We start from the raw sequence: 19161 nt of genomic DNA on the forward strand, positions 1-19161 counted from the left end.
GTCCCCGGTCCCTGTCCCCGGTGTCCCGATTCCAATCCCCGGTCCCTGTCCCCGGTGCCGGTAGTGCCGCTATCTCTTTAAGGGATCTCCCGCGGTGCGCGTGACGTCACGGAGCGCGCAGCCAATGGGCGGCGGCGCGGGGGGCGTGGCCGGCGGAAGGCGGGAAGCGGCGCGGGCGGGGCCGCCGCGGCTTTGGCGCGCGCGCGGGGGGGAGGCGGCGGCCGCGCTCGGGACCCCCGGGGACACCAGGGACCCCCCCCCCTCCCCCAGCGACACCCCCGACCCTCCGGGGACACCCCCGGCCCCGGGGCACCCCCCCTGCCCCGCCGGGCACGGCCCCGCTTCCCCACCCCCACCCCGGAAACCCCCACCCCCTCCCCCTCCCGGGACCACCCCCCACCTCCGGGGACACCCCGGGGACACCCCCGACCCTCCGGGGACACCCCCGGCCCCGGGACACCCCCCCCTGCCACCACCGGCGACAGCCGCTTTCACCCCCCTCCCCCCCATCCCCCAGCGCCCCACCCCCATCCCGGATATCCCTCCCCGCGACCCCCGGCGACACCCGCGACCCTCCGGGGCCACCTCGGGACACCCCGGGGCCACCACCGGGAACACCCCCGAGCCCCGGGGCCACCACCGGGAACACCCCGTCCATCCCCCTGCCCCTATTCCCGGTGTCCCCTGAGTCCGGGAATCCCCCCGGACCCCCCCCCCCCCCCCCGTGTCCCCTCCCTGGGGTCTCCCCCGTGTCGTGACCCCCCCCGTGTCCCCCCATGGAGAACTTCCAGAAGGTGGAGAAGATCGGGGAGGGCACTTACGGGGTCGTGTACAAGGCCCGCAACAAGGTGACGGGGGAGGTGGTGGCTCTCAAGAAGATCCGCCTGGACACGTGAGTGGGGGTCCCCAGGAGGGTCCCGAGGGGGTCCTGGGGGGGGTCCCCGAGCTCCCCTTCCTCCCCTCCGTGTGCTGTCCCCGCAGGGAGACCGAGGGTGTCCCCAGCACGGCCATCAGGGAGATCTCCCTGCTCAAGGAGCTCAACCACCCCAACATCGTCAAGTGAGTGCGGGGGGCTTTGGGGGGGGGTTTGGGGGGGGATTTGGGGAGCCCCCCCGTGAGGAGATGGGACCAGGGAGGTGTCCTGAGGGGGGGGGGATGGGGGGTCGTGGGGAGCCTTCTGTGAGGAGATGTGACTGGAGATGTCCCCAGGATGAGCTGTGGTCACTCAGGGACACCATGGCCATGGGGACCCCTCCTGTGACAAGCCCTGTGGTCATTGGGGACACCGTGGCCACGGGGACAAGCCCTGTGGTCACTCAGGGACACCGTGGCCATGGGGACCCCTCCTGTGACAAGCCCTGTGGTCACTCAGGGACACCGTGGCCATGGGGACAAGCCCTGTGGTCACTTGGGGACACCGTGGCCATGGGGACCCCTCCTGTGACAAGCCCTGTGGTCATTGGGGACACTGTGGCCATGCAGACAAGCCCTGTGGTCACTCAGGGTCACCGTGGCCATGGGGACCCCTCCTGTGACAAGCCCTGTGGTCATTGGGGACACCGTGGCCATGGGGACAAGCCCTGTGGTCACTCAGGGACACCGTGGCCATGGGGACCCCCCTGTGACAAGCCCTGTGGTCACTCGGGGACACCGTGGCCATGAGGACCCCCCTGTGACAAGCCCTGTGGTCACTTGGGGACACTGTGGCCATGGGGACAAGCCCTGTGGTCACTCGGGGACACCGTGGCCATGGGGACCCCTCCTGTGACAAGCCCTGTGGTCATTGGGGACACCGTGGCCATGGGGACAAGCCCTGTGGTCACTCAGGGACACCGTGGCCATGGGGACCCCCCTGTGACAAGCCCTGTGGTCACTCAGGGACACCGTGGCCATGGGGACCCCCCAGTGACAAGCCCTGTGGTCACTCAGGGACACCGTGGCCATGGGGACAAGCCCTGTGGTCATTGGGGACACTGTGGCCATGGGGATCCCTCCTGTGACAAGCCCTGTGGTCACTTGGGGACACCGTGGCCATGGGGACAAGCCCTGTGGTCACTTGGGGACACCGTGGCCATGAGGACCCCCCTGTGACAAGCCCTGTGGTCATTGGGGACACCGTGGCCATGGGGACAAGCCCTGTGGTCACTGAGGGACACCGTGGCCATGGGGACCCCCCTGTGACAAGCCCTGTGGTCACTCAGGGACACCGTGGCCATGGGGACAAGCCCTGTGGTCACTTGGGGACACTGTGGCCATGGGGACCCCTCCTGTGACAAGCCCTGTGGTCATTGGGGACACCGTGGCCATGGGGACAAGCCCTGTGGTCACTGAGGGACACCGTGGCCATGGGGACCCCCCTGTGACAAGCCCTGTGGTCACTCAGGGACACCGTGGCCATGGGGACAAGCCCTGTGGTCACTTGGGGACACTGTGGCCATGGGGACCCCTCCTGTGACAAGCCCTGTGGTCATTGGGGACACCGTGGCCATGGGGACAAGCCCTGTGGTCACTCAGGGTCACCGTGGCCATGAGGACCCCCCTGTGACAAGCCCTGTGGTCACTCGGGGACACCGTGGCCATGGGGACAAGCCCTGTGGTCACTCAGGGACACCGTGGCCATGGGGACAAGCCCAGTGGTCACTTGGGGACACCGTGGCCATGGGGACCCCTCCTGTGACAAGCTCAGTGGTCACTCGGGGACACCGTGGCCATGGGGACCCCCATGGTGGTGGCACCCCCTGGCCGTGACAAGCCCTGCGGTCGTAGGGGTCCCTGTGGTGTCCCCGTGGCCGTGGGACCCCCGGGTCTGTGGTGTCCCCATGGGCCCCCGTGTCCCTGTCCCTGTGTCCCAGGGCTGTCCCCATGTCCCTGTCCCCATGTCCCTGTCCCCATGTCCCTGTCCCCGTGTCCCCACAGGCTCCTGGATGTCATCCACACGGAGAACAAGCTGTACCTGGTGTCCCATGGCCCTGTCCCCATGTCCCAGGACTGTCCCCGTGTCCCGGGGCTGTCCCCATGGCCCTGTCCCCATGTCCCTGTCCCCGTGTCCCAGGGCTGTCCCCGTGTCCCTGTCCCCATGTCCCTGTCCCCGTGTCCCAGGGCTGTCCCCGTGTCCCAGGGCTGTCCCTGTGTCCCTGTCCCCATGTCCCAGGACTGTCCCCATGTCCCTGTCCCCATGTCCCTGTCCCCGTGTCCCCACAGGCTCCTGGATGTCATCCACACGGAGAACAAGCTGTACCTGGTGTCCCATGGCCCTGTCCCCATGTCCCAAGGCTGTCCCCGTGTCCCGGGGCTGTCCCTGTCCCCATGTCCCGGGGCTGTCCCCGTGTCCCTGTCCCCATGTCCCAGGGCTGTCTCCATGTCCCAGGGCTGTCCCTGTGTCCCTGTCCCCGTGTCCCAGGGCTGTCCCCATGTCCCTGTCCCCATGTCCCTGTCCCCATGGCCCTGTCCCTGTGTCCCAGGGCTGTCCCCATGTCCCTGTCCCCGTGTCCCCACAGGCTCCTGGATGTCATCCACACGGAGAACAAGCTGTACCTGGTGTTCGAGTTCCTGCACCAGGACCTCAAGAAGTTCATGGACTCCTCGTCCCTCAGCGGGATCGCGCTGCCCCTCATCAAGGTGGGCCCTAAACCCCCCTGGGGGGGACACTGGGGGTGCCAGGGGGGTTTAGGGACACCCTGGGCACCCCAATGGGGACCCCAACATCACCTGGGAGGGTTTAGGGACACCCTGGACTCCCACAGGGGACCCCAATGTCACCCTAGGGGGGTTTAGGGACACTCTGAGCACACCCCAATGACCCCAATGCCACCCTAGGGGGGTTTAGGGACACTCTGAGCACACCCCAAAGACCCCAATGTCACCCTAGGGGGGTTTAGGGACACTCTGAGCACACCCCAAAGACCCCAATGTCACCTTAGGGGGGTTTAGGGACACTCTGAGCACACCCCAAAGACCCCAATGTCACCTTAGGGGGGTTTAGGGACACCCTGAGCACACCCCAAAGACCCCAATGTCACCCTAGGGGTGTTTAGGGACACCCTGGGCACCCCAATAGGGACCCCAACATCACCTGGGAGGGTTTAGGGACACCCTGGACTCCCACAGGGGACCCCAATGTCACCCTAGGGGGGGTTAGGGACACCCTGAGCACACCCCAAAGACCCCAATGTCACCCTAGGGGGGTTTAGGGACACCCTGAGCACACCCCAAAGACCCCAATGTCACCCTAGGGGGGTTTAGGGACACCCTGAGCACACCCCAAAGACCCCAATGTCACCTTAGGGGGGTTTAGGGACACCCTGAGCACCCCAGTAGGGTACCCAACATCCCCTAGGGGGGTTTAGGGACACCCTGAGCACACCCCAAAGACCCCAATGTCACCCTAGGGGGGTTTAGGGACACCCTGAGCACACCCCAAAGACCCCAATGTCACCCTAGGGGGGTTTAGGGACACCCTGAGCACACCCCAAAGACCCCAATGTCACCCTAGGGGGGTTTAGGGACACCCTGAGCACACCCCAAAGACCCCAATGTCACCCTAGGGGGGTTTAGGGACACCCTGGGCACACCCCAAAGACCCCAATGTCACCTTAGGGGGGTTTAAGGACATCCCTGGACTCCCACAGGGGACCCCAATGTCACCCTAGGGGGGTTTAGGGACACCCTGAGCACACCCCAAAGACCCCAATGTCACCCTAGGGGGGTTTAGGGACACCCTGAGCACACCCCAAAGACCCCAATGTCCCCCTGGGCGTGTCTGGGCTCCCTCTGGGCCCACCCTGGGGGTCTCCAGCGCCACTTTGGGGTTGTGCTGGGGGTCGGGACCCCCTCGGGGGGCCGCTGACGGGGTGTCCCCGCTGTGCCCAGAGTTACCTGTTCCAGCTGCTGCAGGGGCTGGCGTTCTGCCACGCTCACCGGGTGCTGCCCCCCGAGCCCAAACCCCAAATCCCGACCCCCAAACCCACCCTGGGGGTCCTCAGAGTCACCCAGGAGGGGTCAGGGACACCCTGGGCACCCCAATAGGGAGCCCAACGTCACCTGGGAGGGTTTAAGGACACCCTGGACTTCCACAGGGGACCCCAATGTCACCCTAGGGGGGTTTAGGGACGCCCTGAGCACCCCAGTAGGGTACCCAACATCCCCTAGGGGGGTTTAGGGACACTCTGAGCACACCCCAAAGACCCCAATGTCACCTTAGGGGGGTTTAGGGACACCCTGAGCACACCCCAAAGACCCCAATGTCACCCTAGGGGGGTTTAGGGACACCCTGAGCACACCCCAATGACCCCAATGCCACCCTAGGGGGGTTTAGGGACACCCTGAGCACACCCCAAAGACCCCAATGTCACCCTGGGGGGGTTTAGGGACACCCTGAGCACACCCCAAAGCCCCCAGTGTCACCCTAGGGGGGTTTAGGGACACCCTGAGCACACCCCAAAGACCCCAATGTCACCTTAGGGGGGTTTAGGGACACTCTGGGCACACCCCAAAGACCCCAATGTCACCTTAGGGGGGTTTAGGGACACCCTGAGCACACCCCAAAGACCCCAATGTCACCCTAGGGGTGTTTAGGGACACCCTGGGCACCCCAATAGGGACCCCAACATCACCTGGGAGGGTTTAGGGACACCCTGGACTCCCACAGGGGACCCCAATGTCACCCTAGGGGGGGTTAGGGACACCCTGAGCACACCCCAAAGACCCCAATGTCACCCTAGGGGGGTTTAGGGACACCCTGAGCACACCCCAAAGACCCCAATGTCACCCTAGGGGGGTTTAGGGACACCCTGAGCACACCCCAAAGACCCCAATGTCACCTTAGGGGGGTTTAGGGACACCCTGAGCACACCCCAAAGACCCCAATGTCACCCTAGGGGGTTTTAGGGACACCCTGAGCACACCCCAAAGACCCCAATGTCACCCTAGGGGGGTTTAGGGACACCCTGAGCACACCCCAAAGACCCCAATGTCACCCTAGGGGGGTTTAGGGACACCCTGAGCACACCCCAAAGACCCCAATGTCACCCTAGGGGGGTTTAAGGACACCCCTGGACTTCCACAGGGGACCCCAATGTCACCCTAGGGGGGTTTAGGGACACACTGAGCACCTCCCAAGACCCCAGTGTCACCTTAGGGGGGTTTAGGGACACCCTGAGCACACCCCAGAGACCCCAATGTCACCCTAGGGGGGTTTAGGGACACCCTGGGCACCCCAATAGGGACCCCAACATCACCTGGGAGGGTTTAGGGACACCCTGGACTCCCACAGGGGACCCCAATGTCACCCTAGGGGGGTTTAGGGACACCCTGAGCACACCCCAAAGACCCCAATGTCACCCTAGGGGGGTTTAGGGACACCCTGAGCACACCCCAAAGACCCCAATGTCACCCTGGGGGTGTTTAGGGACACCCTGAGCACACCCCAAAGACCCCAATGTCACCTTAGGGGGGTTTAGGGACACTCTGAGCACACCCCAATGACCCCAATGCCACCCTAGGGGGGTTTAGGGACACCCTGAGCACACCCCAAAGACCCCAATGTCACCCTGGGGGGGTTTAGGGACACCCTGAGCACACCCCAAAGCCCCCAGTGTCACCCTAGGGGGGTTTAGGGACACCCTGAGCACACCCCAAAGACCCCAATGTCACCTTAGGGGGGTTTAGGGACACTCTGGGCACACCCCAAAGACCCCAATGTCACCTTAGGGGGGTTTAGGGACACCCTGAGCACACCCCAAAGACCCCAATGTCACCCTAGGGGTGTTTAGGGACACCCTGGGCACCCCAATAGGGACTCCAACATCACCTGGGAGGGTTTAGGGACACCCTGGACTCCCACAGGGGACCCCAATGTCACCCTAGGGGGGGTTTAGGGACACTCTGAGCACACCCCAATGACCCCAATGCCACCCTAGGGGGGTTTAGGGACACCCTGAGCACACCCCAAAGACCCCAATGTCACCCTGGGGGGGTTTAGGGACACCCTGAGCACACCCCAAAGACCCCAATGTCCCCCTGGGCGTGTCTGGGCTCCCTCTGGGCCCACCCTGGGGGTCTCCAGCGCCACTTTGGGGTTGTGCTGGGGGTCGGGACCCCCTCGGGGGGCCGCTGACGGGGTGTCCCCGCTGTGCCCAGAGTTACCTGTTCCAGCTGCTGCAGGGGCTGGCGTTCTGCCACGCTCACCGGGTGCTGCACCGCGACCTCAAGCCCCAGAACCTGCTCATCAACGCCGAGGGCTCCATCAAACTGGCCGACTTCGGGCTGGCCCGCGCCTTCGGGGTGCCCGTCAGGACCTACACCCACGAGGTGGGGTCTGGGAGGGGGTTTGAGGGGGGTTTGGGGGGGTTTGGGGGAGATTTGGGGTGCCCGTGAGGAGCTACACCCACGAGGTGGGGTCTGGGAGGGGGTTTGAGGGGGGTTTGGGGGGGTTTGGGGGGATTTGGGGGGGTTTGAGGGGCATTTGGGGTGCCCGTCAGGACCTTCACCCACGAGGTGGGGTCTGGGAGGGGGTTTGAGGGGGGTTTGGGGGGGTTTGGGGGAGATTTGGGGTGCCCATGTGGAGCTACACCCACGAGGTGGGGTCTGGGGGGGGGGTTTGAGGGGGGCTTGGGGGGGTTTGAGGGGGATTTGAGGGGGTTTGAGGGGGATTTGAGGGGGTTTGAGGGGGATTTGGGGTGCCTGTCAGGACCTACACCCACGAGGTGGGGTCTGGGGGGGGGGTTGGGAGGGGGTTGAGGGGGGTTTGGGGGGGATTTGAGGGGGTTTGGGGGGATTTGAGGGGGTTTGGGGGGATTTGGGGGGGTTTGGGGGAGATTTGGGGTGCCCATGAGGAGCTACACCCACGAGGTGGGGTCTGGGGGGGCGTTTGAGGGGGGTTTGGGGAGGTTTGAGGGGGTTTGAGAGGGATTTGAGGGGGTTTGAGGGGGATTTGGGGTGCCCGTCAGGACCTACACCCACGAGGTGGGGTCTGGGGGGGGTTTGAGGGGGGTTTGGGGAGGTTTGAGGGGGGTTTGGGGAGGTTTGGGGGGGATTTGAGGGGGTTTGGGGGGATTTGGTGGAGTTTGAGGGGGAATTCGGGGGGTTTGAGGGGGATTTGAGGGAGTTTGAGGGGCATTTGGGGTGCCCATGAGGAGCTACACCCACGAGGTGGGGTCTGGGGGGGGTTTGAGGGGGATTTGAGGGGGTTTGGGGGGGATTTGGGGGAGTTTGAGGGGGATTTGGGGGAGTTTGAGGGGAATTCGGGGGGTTTGAGGGGGATTTGAGGGAGTTTGAGGGGCATTTGGGGTGCCCGTGAGGAGCTACACCCACGAGGTGGGGTTTGGGGGGGGTTTGAGGGGGATTTGGTGGAGTTTGAGGGGGATTTGGGGGGGTTTGGGGGGGTTTGGGGGAGATTTGGGGTGCCCATGTGGAGCTACACCCACGAGGTGGGGTCTGGGGGGGCGTTTGAGGGGGGTTTGGGGGAGTTTGAGGGGGATTTGAGGGGGTTTGGGGGGGATTTGGGGGAGTTTGAGGGGGATTTGGGGGGGGTTGGGGGAATTTGGGGTGGTTTCGGGGAATTTGAGGGGGATTTGGGGTGCCCGTCAGGACCTACACCCACGAGGTGGGGTCTGGGGGGAGTTTGAGGGGGTTTGGGGGGATTTGAGGGGGATTTGGTGGAGTTTGAGGGGGATTTGGGGGGGTTTGAGGGGGATTTGGGGGAGATTTGGGGTGCCCGTGAGGAGCTACACCCACGAGGTGGGGTCCGGGGGGGAATTGGGGGGTTTGGGGGGGGTTTGAGGGGGATTTGGGGGGCTCAGCCCTTCCCCAGGCTGGCACCGGGGTCCCTTGGGGGTGTCCTTGGGGGTCCTGTCGCTGATGGTGTCCCCAAATGTCCCCCCCCGGTGCCAGGGGGTGACCCTGTGGTCACCCTGTGCCCCTCTGGTGCCAGGCGGTCACTCTCTGGTCCCTCTGTGCCCCTCTGGTGCCAGGTGGTGACCCTGTGGTACCTCTGGTCACTCTCTGTGCCCCTCTGGTGCCCGGTGGTCACTCTCTGGTCACTCTCTGTGCCCCTTTGGTGCCAGGTGGTGACCCTGTGGTGACCCTGTGGTCACTCTCTGTGCCCCTCTGGTGCCAGGTGGTGACCCTGTGGTCACTCTCTGTGCCCCTTTGGTGCCAGGTGGTGACCCTGTGGTCACTCTCTTGTCCCTCTGTGCCCCTCTGGTGCCAGGTGGTGACCCTGTGGTACCTCTGGTGCCAGGTGGTGACCCTGTGGTCACTCTCTGTGCCCCTCTGGTGCCAGGTGGTGACCCTGTGGTCACTCTCTGGTCACTCTCTGTGCCCCTCTGGTGCCAGGTGGTGACCCTGTGGTCACTCTCTGGTCACTCTGTGCCCCTCTGGTGCCAGGTGGTGACCCTGTGGTACCTCTGGTCACTCTCTGGTCACTCTGTGCCCCTCTGGTGCCAGGTGGTGACCCTGTGGTACCTCTGGTGCCAGGTGGTGACCCTGTGGTCACTCTCTGGTCACCCTGTGCCCCTCAGGTGCCAGGTGGTGACCCTGTGGTCACTCTCTGGTCACTCTGTGCCCCTCTGGTGCCAGGTGGTGACCCTGTGGTCACTCTCTGGTCCCTCTGTGCCCCTCTGGTGCCAGGTGGTGACCCTCTGGTACCGTGCCCCCGAGATCCTGCTGGGCTCTAAGTTCTACAGCACCGCCGTGGACATCTGGAGCCTGGGCTGCATCTTCGCCGAGATGGTGCGGGGGCACTGGGGGCACTGGGAGGGACTGGGAGGGACTGGGGATACTGGGAGGGACTGGGAGGGACTGGGGGGAAGGGGGGGAATGGGGGCATTGGGGCCACTGGGGGCACTGGGAGGGGACTGGGGATACTGGGAGGGGACTGGGAGGGTACTGGGGACATTGGGGGGACTGGGAGGGGACTGGGGATACTGGGAGGGAACTGGGAGGGCACTGGGGACATTGGGGGGACTGGGAGGGACTGGGAGGGGAATGGGGATACTGGGAGGGACTGGGGGCACTGGGGGGACTGGGGGGAATGGGGACACTGGGAGGGGACTGGGGATACTGGGAGGGGACTGGGAGGGCACTGGGGACATCGGGGGGACTGGGAGGGACTGGGAGGGGAATGGGGATACTGGGAGGGACTGGGGGCACTGGGGGGACTGGGGGGAATGGGGACACTGGGAGGGGACTGGGGATACTGGGAGGGGACTGGGAGGGTACTGGGGACATTGGGGGGACTGGGAGGGACTGGGAGGGGACTGGGGATACTGGGAGGAGACTGGGAGGGTACTGGGGACATCGGGGGGACTGGGAGGGACTGGGGGGACTGGGGACACTGAGGGTACTGGGAGGGGCTGAGGGGGACAGCACGGGGATACTGGGGGGACTGGGAGGGGACTGGGAGGGGACTGGGGGCACTGGGAGAGACTGGGGAAGGGGGGTAATGCGAGGACTAGGGGGAATGGGGGGACTGGGAAGGGACTGGGAGGGACTGGAGGCACTGGGGGGACTGGGAGGGACTGGGGGTACTGGGAGGGGACTGGGAGGGGACTGGGGGCACTGGGAGGGTACTGGGGGGACTGGGGGGAATAGGGGCACTGGGGGGACAGCACGGGGATACTGGGGAGACTGGGGGGAATGGGGGCACTGGGAGGGGCTGGGGGGACAGCACACGGATACTGGGGGCACTGGGAGGGGACTGGGGGGCACTGGGAAGGTACTGGGGGGACTGGGGAGACTGGGGGGATACTGGAGGAATACTGGGAGGACTGGGGGCACTGGGAGGGACTGGAGGCACTGGGGGCACTGGGAGGGGACTGGGGATACTGGGAGGGGAGTGGGGGCACACTGGGGAGACTGGGGGGGGGGACTGGGGGCACTGGGAGGGGAGCGGGGGCTATGGGAGTACTGGGAGGGGACTGGGAGGGGACTGGGGGCACTGGGAGGGACTGGGGGCACTGGGAGGGGAGCGGGGGCTATGGGAGTACTGGGAGGGCACTGGGAGGGGACTGGGGGCACTGGGAGGGACTGGGGGCACTGGGGGCACTGGGAGGGGACTGGGGATACTGGGAGGGGAGTGGGGGCACACTGGGGAGACTGGGGGGGGACTGGGGATACTGGGAGGGGAGTGGGGGCTATGGGAGTACTGGGAGGGGACTGGGGGCACTGGGAGGGACTGGGAGCACTGGGAGGGACTGGGAGGGACTGGAGGCACTGGGGGTACTGGGAGGGGACTGGGGGCACTGGGAGGGTACTGGGAGGACTGGGGATACTGGGAGGGGAGTGGGGGCACACTGGGGAGACTGGGGGGGGACTGGGGATACTGGGAGGGGAGTGGGGGCACACTGGGGAGACTGGGGGGGGGACTGGGGATACTGGGAGGGGAGTGGGGGCTATGGGAGTACTGGGAGGGGACTGGGAGGGGACTGGGGGCACTGGGAGGGACTGGGGGCACTGGGAGGGACTGGGAGGGACTGGAGGCACTGGGGGTACTGGGAGGGGACTGGGGGCACTGGGAGGGTACTGGGAGGGACTGGGGGGGCACTGGGAGGGTACTGGGAGGACTGGGGATACTGGGGGCACTGGGGGGATACTGGGGGATACCAGGGTGACACCGGGGTCCCTCGGGGTGTCCTGGGTGTCCCCAAACCCCCCCTGGGTGTCCCCCCCCCCCCCCCAGGGTGCCCCTGCGGTGACGTCAGCGGCCATGGGGTGACACCGGGGGGGGGGTGGGGGAGGGGAACAAAGGGACCTTGTGGGGGGGTGGGGTGGGGCCATCATGTGACCGCCCCTCCCCCACCCCCCACGTCACCCGGGGTGACCGCAGCGCCCGGGGGGGGTCACGAGGGGCTCACGGGGCGGGGGAGGGGGGGACGGAGCCTGGGAAAGGCCCCGGGGGGAGGGGACAGGATGGGACTGGGGAGCCGGGGTGACCCCTGAGCCCCCCAGAGTGACCCCTGAGCCCCCCCAGGGTGGATTTGGGGACCCCAGGGTGGATTTGGGGTCCCTGGGTGACCCCTGAGCCCCCCCAGAGTGACCCCTGAGCCCCCCAGGGTGGATTTGGGGTCCTTGGGTGACCCCTGACCCCCCCAGGGTGACCCCTGAGCCCCCCAGAGTGACCCCTGAGCCCCCCCAGGGTGGATTTGGGGACCCCAGGGTGGATTTGGGGTCCCTGGGTGACCCCTGAGCCCCCCCAGAGTGACCCCTGACCCCCCCAGGGTGGATTTGGGGTCCTTGGGTGACCCCGACCCCTCCCAGAGTGACCCCTGACCCCCCCAGGGTGGATTTGGGGTCCCTGGGTGACCCCTGAGCCCCCCCAGAGTGACCCCAGACCCCCCCAAGGTGGATTTGGGGTCCCTGGGTGACCCCTGACCCCTCCCAGAGTGACCCCTGACCCCCCCAGGGTGACCCCTGAGCCCCCCCAGGGTGGATTTGGGGTCCCTGGGTGACCCCTGACCCCTCCCAGAGTGACCCCAGACCCCCCCAGGGTGGATTTCGGGACCCCTGGGTGCCCCCTGACCCCATTTCCCAATCACAGACCGCCCTGGGGGTGCCCCCTGACCCCTGGGTGTCCCTGGGTGCCCCCTGACCCCATGGGCGCCCCCTGACCCCTGGGGGTGCCCCCTGACCCCATGGGCGCCCCCTGACCCCTGGGGGTGCCCCCTGACCCCTGGGAGTGCCCCCTGACCCCTGGGTGTCCCTGGGTGCCCCCTGACCCCTGGGGGTGCCCCCTGACCCCTCGGTGACCCCCTGGGTGCCCCCCCAGCTGACCCGCCGGGCGCTGTTCCTGGGTGACTCGGAGATCGATCCCATGGGTGCCCCCTGACCCCTGGGGGTGCCCCCTGACCCCTGGGTGCCCCTGGGTGCCCCCTGACCCCTTGGTGACCCCCTGGGGGTGCCCCCTGACCCCTGGGGGTGCCCCCTGACCCCTGGGGGTGCCCCCTGACCCCTGGGTGCCCCTGGGTGCCCCTGGGTGCCCCCTGACCCCTGGGGGTGCCCCCTGACCCCCGTGCCCCCCCCCCCAGCTGACCCGCCGGGTGCTATTCCCGGGTGACTCGGAGATCGATCCCATGGGTGCCCCCTGACCCCTGGGTACCCCCTGACCCCTGGGGGTGCCCCCTGACCCCTTGGTGACCCCCTGGGTGCCCCCTGACCCCCGTGCCCCCCCCCCAGCTGACCCGCCGGGCGCTGTTCCCGGGTGACTCAGAGATCGATCCCATGGGTGCCCCCTGACCCCTGGGGGTGCCCCCTGACCCCTGGGGGTGCCCCCTGACCCCCGTGCCCCCCCCCAGCTGACCCGCCGGGCGCTGTTCCCGGGTGACTCAGAGATCGATCCCATGGGTGCCCCCTGACCCCTGGGTGCCCCTGGGTGCCCCCTGACCCCTGGGTGCCCCTGGGGGTGCCCCCTGACCCCCGTGCCCCCCCCCAGCTGACCCGCCGGGCGCTGTTCCCGGGTGACTCGGAGATCGATCCCATGGGTCCCCCCTGACCCCCTGGGTGCCCCCTGACCCCTGGGGGTGCCCCCTGACCCCCGTGCCCCCCCCCCCCAGCTGACCCGCCGGGCGCTGTTCCCGGGTGACTCGGAGATCGATCAGCTCTTCCGCATTTTCCGCACGCTGGGCACCCCGGACGAGGCCGCCTGGCCGGGGGTGTCGGCGCTGCCCGACTACAAAGCCACCTTCCCCCGCTGGGCACGCCAGGACCTGGCCAAGGTGCTGCCGCCGCTGGACGACGAGGGCCGCAAGCTGCTGGCGGTAACGGGGCTGGGGGGGCTTTGCCTCAGTTGCCCCCATTTTTCCCCATTTTTTCCCACTTTTTCCTGGCTTTTTCCCCATTTTTTCCCATTTTTTCCTGATTTTTTCCTGATTTTTTCCCAATTTTTTCCGATTTTTTCCTGATTTTTTCCTGATTTTTTCCCATTTTTTCCCATTTTTTCCTGATTTTTTCCCAATTTTTCCTGATTTTTTCCTGATTTTTCCCCGCTTTTTCCCACTTTTTCCCACTTTTTCCCCATTTTTCCCACTTTTTCCCAATTTTTTCCCAATTTTTTCCCATTTTTTCCCATTTTTTCCTGATTTTTTCCCGATTTTTTCCTGATTTTTTCCCGATTTTTTCCCGATTTTTTCCCAATTTTTTCCGATTTTTTCCTGATTTTTTCCCTATTTTTCCTAATTTTTAACCCCAGTGTTTCCTGATTTTTCCCCATTTTTCCCCGCTTTTTCCCGATTTTTCCTGATTTTCCCCCAATTTTTCCTGATTTTTCCCCTATTTTTCCCCGATTTTTCCTGATTTTTCCCCGCTTTTTCCCATTTTTCCCCGCTTTTTCCCGATTTTTCCTGATTTCCCCCCAATTTTTCCTGATTTTTCCCCTATTTTTCCCCAATTTTCCCCGATTTTTCCTGATTTTTCCCCGCTTTTTCCCACTTTTTCCCACTTTTTCCCCATTTTTCCCCATTTTTTCCCACTTTTTCCCAATTTTTTCCCAATTTTTTCCCATTTTTTCCCATTTTTTCCTGATTTTTTCCCGATTTTTCCTAATTTTTAACCCCAGTGTTTCCTGATTTTTCCCCATTTTTCCCCGCTTTTTCCCGATTTTTCCTGATTTTCCCCCAATTTTTCCTGATTTTTCCCCTATTTTTCCCCAATTTTCCCCGATTTTTCCTGATTTTTCCCCGCTTTTTCCCACTTTTTCCCACTTTTTCCCCATTTTCCCCCATTTTTTCCCACTTTTTCCCAATTTTTTCCCAATTTTTTCCCATTTTTTCCCATTTTTTCCTGATTTTTTCCCGATTTTTTCCTGATTTTTTCCTGATTTTTTCCCGATTTTTTCCCAATTTTTTCCGATTTTTTCCTGATTTTTTCCCTATTTTTCCTAATTTTTAACCCCAGTGTTTCCTGATTTTTCCCCATTTTTCCCCGCTTTTTCCCGATTTTTCCTGATTTTCCCCCAATTTTTCCTGATTTTTCCCCTATTTTTCCCCGATTTTTCCTGATTTTTCCCCGCTTTTTCCCATTTTTCCCCGCTTTTTCCCGATTTTTCCTGATTTCCCCCCAATTTTTCCTGATTTTTCCCCTATTTTTCCCCAATTTTCCCCGATTTTTCCTGATTTTTCCCCGCTTTTTCCCACTTTTTCCCACTTTTTCCCCATTTTTCCCACTTTTTCCCAATTTTTTCCCAATTTTTTCCCATTTTTTCCCATTTTTTCCTGATTTTTTCCCGATTTTTTCCTGATTTTTTCCCGATTTTTTCCCGATTTTTTCCCAATTTTTTCCGATTTTTTCCTGATTTTTTCCCTATTTTTCCTAATTTTTAACCCCAGTGTTTCCTGATTTTTCCCCATTTTTCCCCGCTTTTTCCCGATTTTTCCTGATTTTCCCCCAATTTTTCCTGATTTTTCCCCTATTTTTCCCCGATTTTTCCTGATTTTTCCCCGCTTTTTCCCATTTTTCCCCGCTTTTTCCCGATTTTTCCTGATTTCCCCCCAATTTTTCCTGATTTTTCCCCTATTTTTCCCCAATTTTCCCCGATTTTTCCTGATTTTTCCCCGCTTTTTCCCACTTTTTCCCACTTTTTCCCAATTTTTCCCCATTTTTTCCCACTTTTTCCCAATTTTTTCCCAATTTTTTCCCATTTTTTCCCATTTTTTCCTGATTTTTTCCCGATTTTTTCCCGATTTTTTCCCAATTTTTTCCGATTTTTTCCTGATTTTTTCCCCATTTTTCCCAATTTTTAACCCCAGTGTTTCCTGATTTTTCCCCGATTTTCCCCGATTTTTCCTGATTTATCCCCGCTTTTTCCTCATTTTTCCCCGATTTTCCCCGATTTTTCCTGATTTTTCCCCGCTTTTTCCCATTTTTCCCCGCTTTTTCCCGATTTTTCCTGATTTTCCCCCAATTTTTCCTGATTTTTCCCCACTTTTTCCCAGTTTTTCCCACTTTTTCCCAATTTTTCCCACTTTTTCCTGATTTTTTCCCAATTTTTCCCAATTTTTTCCGATTTTTTCCTGATTTTTTCCTGATTTTTCCCGATTTTTTCCCGATTTTTTTCCAATTTTTTCCGATTTTTTCCTGATTTTTTCCCTATTTTTCCTAATTTTTAACCCCAGTGTTTCCTGATTTTTCCCCTATTTTTCCCCGATTTTCCCTGATTTTTCCTGATTTTCCCCCAATTTTTCCTGATTTTTCCCCTATTTTTCCCCGATTTTCCCCGATTTTTCCTGATTTTCCCCCAATTTTTCCTGATTTTTCCCCACTTTTTCCCACTTTTTCCCAATTTTTTCCCACTTTTTCCTGATTTTTTCCCAATTTTTCCCAATTTTTTCCTGATTTTTTCCTAATTTTTTCCTGATTTTTTCCCGATTTTTTCCCAATTTTTTCCGATTTTTTCCTGATTTTTTCCCTATTTTTCCCAATTTTTAGCCCCAGTGTTTCCTGATTTTTCCCCTATTTTTCCCCGATTTTCCCCGATTTTTCCTGATTTTCCCCCAATTTTTCCTGATTTTTCCCCTATTTTTTCCCCGATTTTCCCCGATTTTTCCCCTCTTTTTCCCATTTTTCCTCGCTTTTTCCCGATTTTTCCTGATTTTCCCCCAATTTTTCCTGATTTTTCCCCACTTTTTCCCACTTTTTCCCACTTTTTCCCCATTTTTTCCCATTTTTTCCTGATTTTTTCCTGATTTTTTCCTAATTTTTTCCTGGCTTTTTCCCAATTTTTTCCCATTTTTTCCCGATTTTTCTCCCAATTTTTTCCCAATTTTTTCCCAATTTTTTCCTGATTTTTTCCTCATTTTTTCCTGATTTTCTCCCAATTTTTCCTGATTTTTTCCTGATTTTTCCCGATTTTTTCCCAATTTTTTCCTGATTTTTTCCTCATTTTTTCCTGATTTTCTCCCAATTTTTCTTGATTTTTTCCTGATTTTCTCCCAATTTTTCCTGATTTTTTCCTGATTTTTCCCGATTTTTTCCTGATTTTTTCCTGATTTTTTCCCAATTTTTTCCGATTTTTTCCTCATTTTTTCCTGATTTTCTCCCAGTTTTTCCTGATTTTTTCCTGATTGTCTCCGAATTTTTCCTGATTTTTTCCTGATTTTTCCTGTTTTTTTCCCAATTTTCTCCCAATTTTTCCTGATTTTTTCCTGATTTTTCCTGTTTTTTTCCCAATTTTTTCCTGATTTTTTCCTGATTTTTTCCTGATTTTTTCCTGATTTTTTCCCAATTTTTTCCGATTTTTTCCTCATTTTTTCCTGATTTTCTCCCAATTTTTCCTGATTTTTTCCCAATTTTTTCCCACTTTTTCCTGTTTTTTCCCACTTTTTCCTGGTTTTTTCCTGATTTTTCCCCAATTTTTCCTGATTTTCCCCTATTTTTCCTGTTTCTTTCCCACTTTTTCCTGATTTTTTCCCACTTTTCCTGACTTTTTTCCCGATTATTCCTGATTTTTCCTGATTTTTCCCAATTTTTCCCCCAGTGTTTCCTGATTTTTCCCCATTTTTCCCCACTTTTTCCCGACTTTTCCTGATTTTTCCCCAATTTTCCTGATTTTCCCCCGCTTTTTCCTGATTTTTTCCTGAATTTTCCCCAATTTTTCCTGGTTTTTTCCCACTTTTTCCTGATTTTTTTCCCCCAGTTTTTCCTGATTTTTCCCAATTTTTCCTGATTTTCCCCATTTTTCCCCGCTTTTTCCCAATTTTTCCTAATTTTTCCTGATTTTTTCCCAATTTTCCTGATTTTTTTCCCGATTATTCCTGATTTTTCCTGATTTTCCCCCAGTTTTTCCTGATTTTTCCCCAATTTTTTCCCCAGTTTTTCCTGATTTTCCCCCGCTTTTTCCTGATTTTTCCCCAATTTTCCCCATTTTTTCCCCCCGTTTTTCCTGATTTTTCCCCATTTCCCCCCGATTTTTCATGATTTTTCCCCACTTTTTCCCAATTTTTCCTGATTTTTTCCCAATTTTTCATGATTTTTTCCCAATTTTTCCTGATTTTTTTCCTGATTTTTCCTGATTTTTCCTGATTTCCCCCTTTTTCCTGCTTTTCCCCCACTTTTTCCTGCTTTTCCCCCAATTTTCCTGATTTTTTCCTGATTTTTCCTGATTTCCCCCCACTTTTTCCTGATTTTTCCCAATTTCCCCCGGTTTTCCCCAATTTCCCCCATATTTTACCCCAATTCTTCCCACTTTTTCCTGATTTTTTTTTCCCACTTTTTTTGCAATTTTCCCCCAATTTTTCCCATATTTCCCCCCACTTTTTACTGGGGTTTTTTGCCCACTTTTTCCCCATTTTCCCCCTTTTTTCCCAATTCCCCCCCTTTTTCCCCCATTTCCCCCCCCCCGGGCTGGGTTTGGGTTTTGCTCCCCCTCCCCTCCCCCCTCACTAAATCCCGTTTTTTGCCCCTTTTTTTCCCGATTTCCCCGTTTTTCTCCCCAGCAAATGCTGCACTACGACCCCAACAAGCGAATCTCGGCCAAGGCCGCCCTGGGCCACCCCTTCTTCCGCGACGTCACGCGAGCCGTGCCCCACCTGCGCCTCTGACCCCAAAACTGCCCCAAATTACCCCAAAATTACCCCCAAATTACCCCAAACGGCCCCAAATCCCCCAAAATTACCCCAAAACCGCCCCGAACGGCCCCAAAACCGCCCCAAACGGCCCCAAAACCGCCCCAAATGGCCCCAGAACCTCCCAAAATTACCCCAAACGGCCCCAAAATTACCCCAAACGGCCCCAAACTCCCCCAAATCCCCCCAAAACCGCCCCAAACGGCCCCAAAACCGCCCCAAACGGCCCCAAACTCCCCCAAAATTACCCCAAACGGCCCCAAAATTACCCCAAACGGCCCCAAACTCCCCCAAAATTACCCCAAACGGCCCCAAAACCGCCCCAAATCCCCCCAAAACCGCCCCAAACGGCCCCAAAACCCCCCAAATGGCCCCAAAACCTCCCAAAATTACCCCAAACGGCCCCAAAACCGCCCCAAACCGCCCCAAACCCCCCCAAAATTACCCCCCAAAACCGCCCCAAACGGCCCCAAAACCGCCCCAAACGGCCCCAAACTCCCCCAAAATTACCCCAAACGGCCCCAAAATTACCCCAAACGGCCCCAAACCCCCCCAAAATTACCCCAAACGGCCCCAAAACCGCCCCAAATCCCCCCAAAACCGCCCCAAA

The 19161-nt window shown here is 59.2% G+C and overlaps 1 protein-coding gene across 1 annotated transcript; it reads left to right on the forward strand.

Moving 5' to 3' along the window:
• The first annotated feature begins 776 nt into the window (after positions 1 to 776).
• CDK2 (cyclin dependent kinase 2) lies at positions 777 to 18630 on the forward strand. Its single transcript, XM_068998790.1, has 7 exons — positions 777 to 892; positions 982 to 1059; positions 3498 to 3618; positions 7138 to 7308; positions 9628 to 9729; positions 13548 to 13751; positions 18423 to 18630. Exons 1-7 carry the CDS (start codon positions 777 to 779, stop codon positions 18525 to 18527), a joined length of 897 nt encoding a protein of 298 aa, XP_068854891.1. The 3' UTR covers positions 18528 to 18630.
• The last annotated feature ends 531 nt before the right edge of the window (positions 18631 to 19161 follow it).

Source organism: Aphelocoma coerulescens, unplaced genomic scaffold (genome assembly GCF_041296385.1).
Source record: "Aphelocoma coerulescens isolate FSJ_1873_10779 unplaced genomic scaffold, UR_Acoe_1.0 HiC_scaffold_175, whole genome shotgun sequence".
In the NCBI taxonomy this organism is placed as follows: Eukaryota; Metazoa; Chordata; class Aves; order Passeriformes; family Corvidae; genus Aphelocoma; species Aphelocoma coerulescens.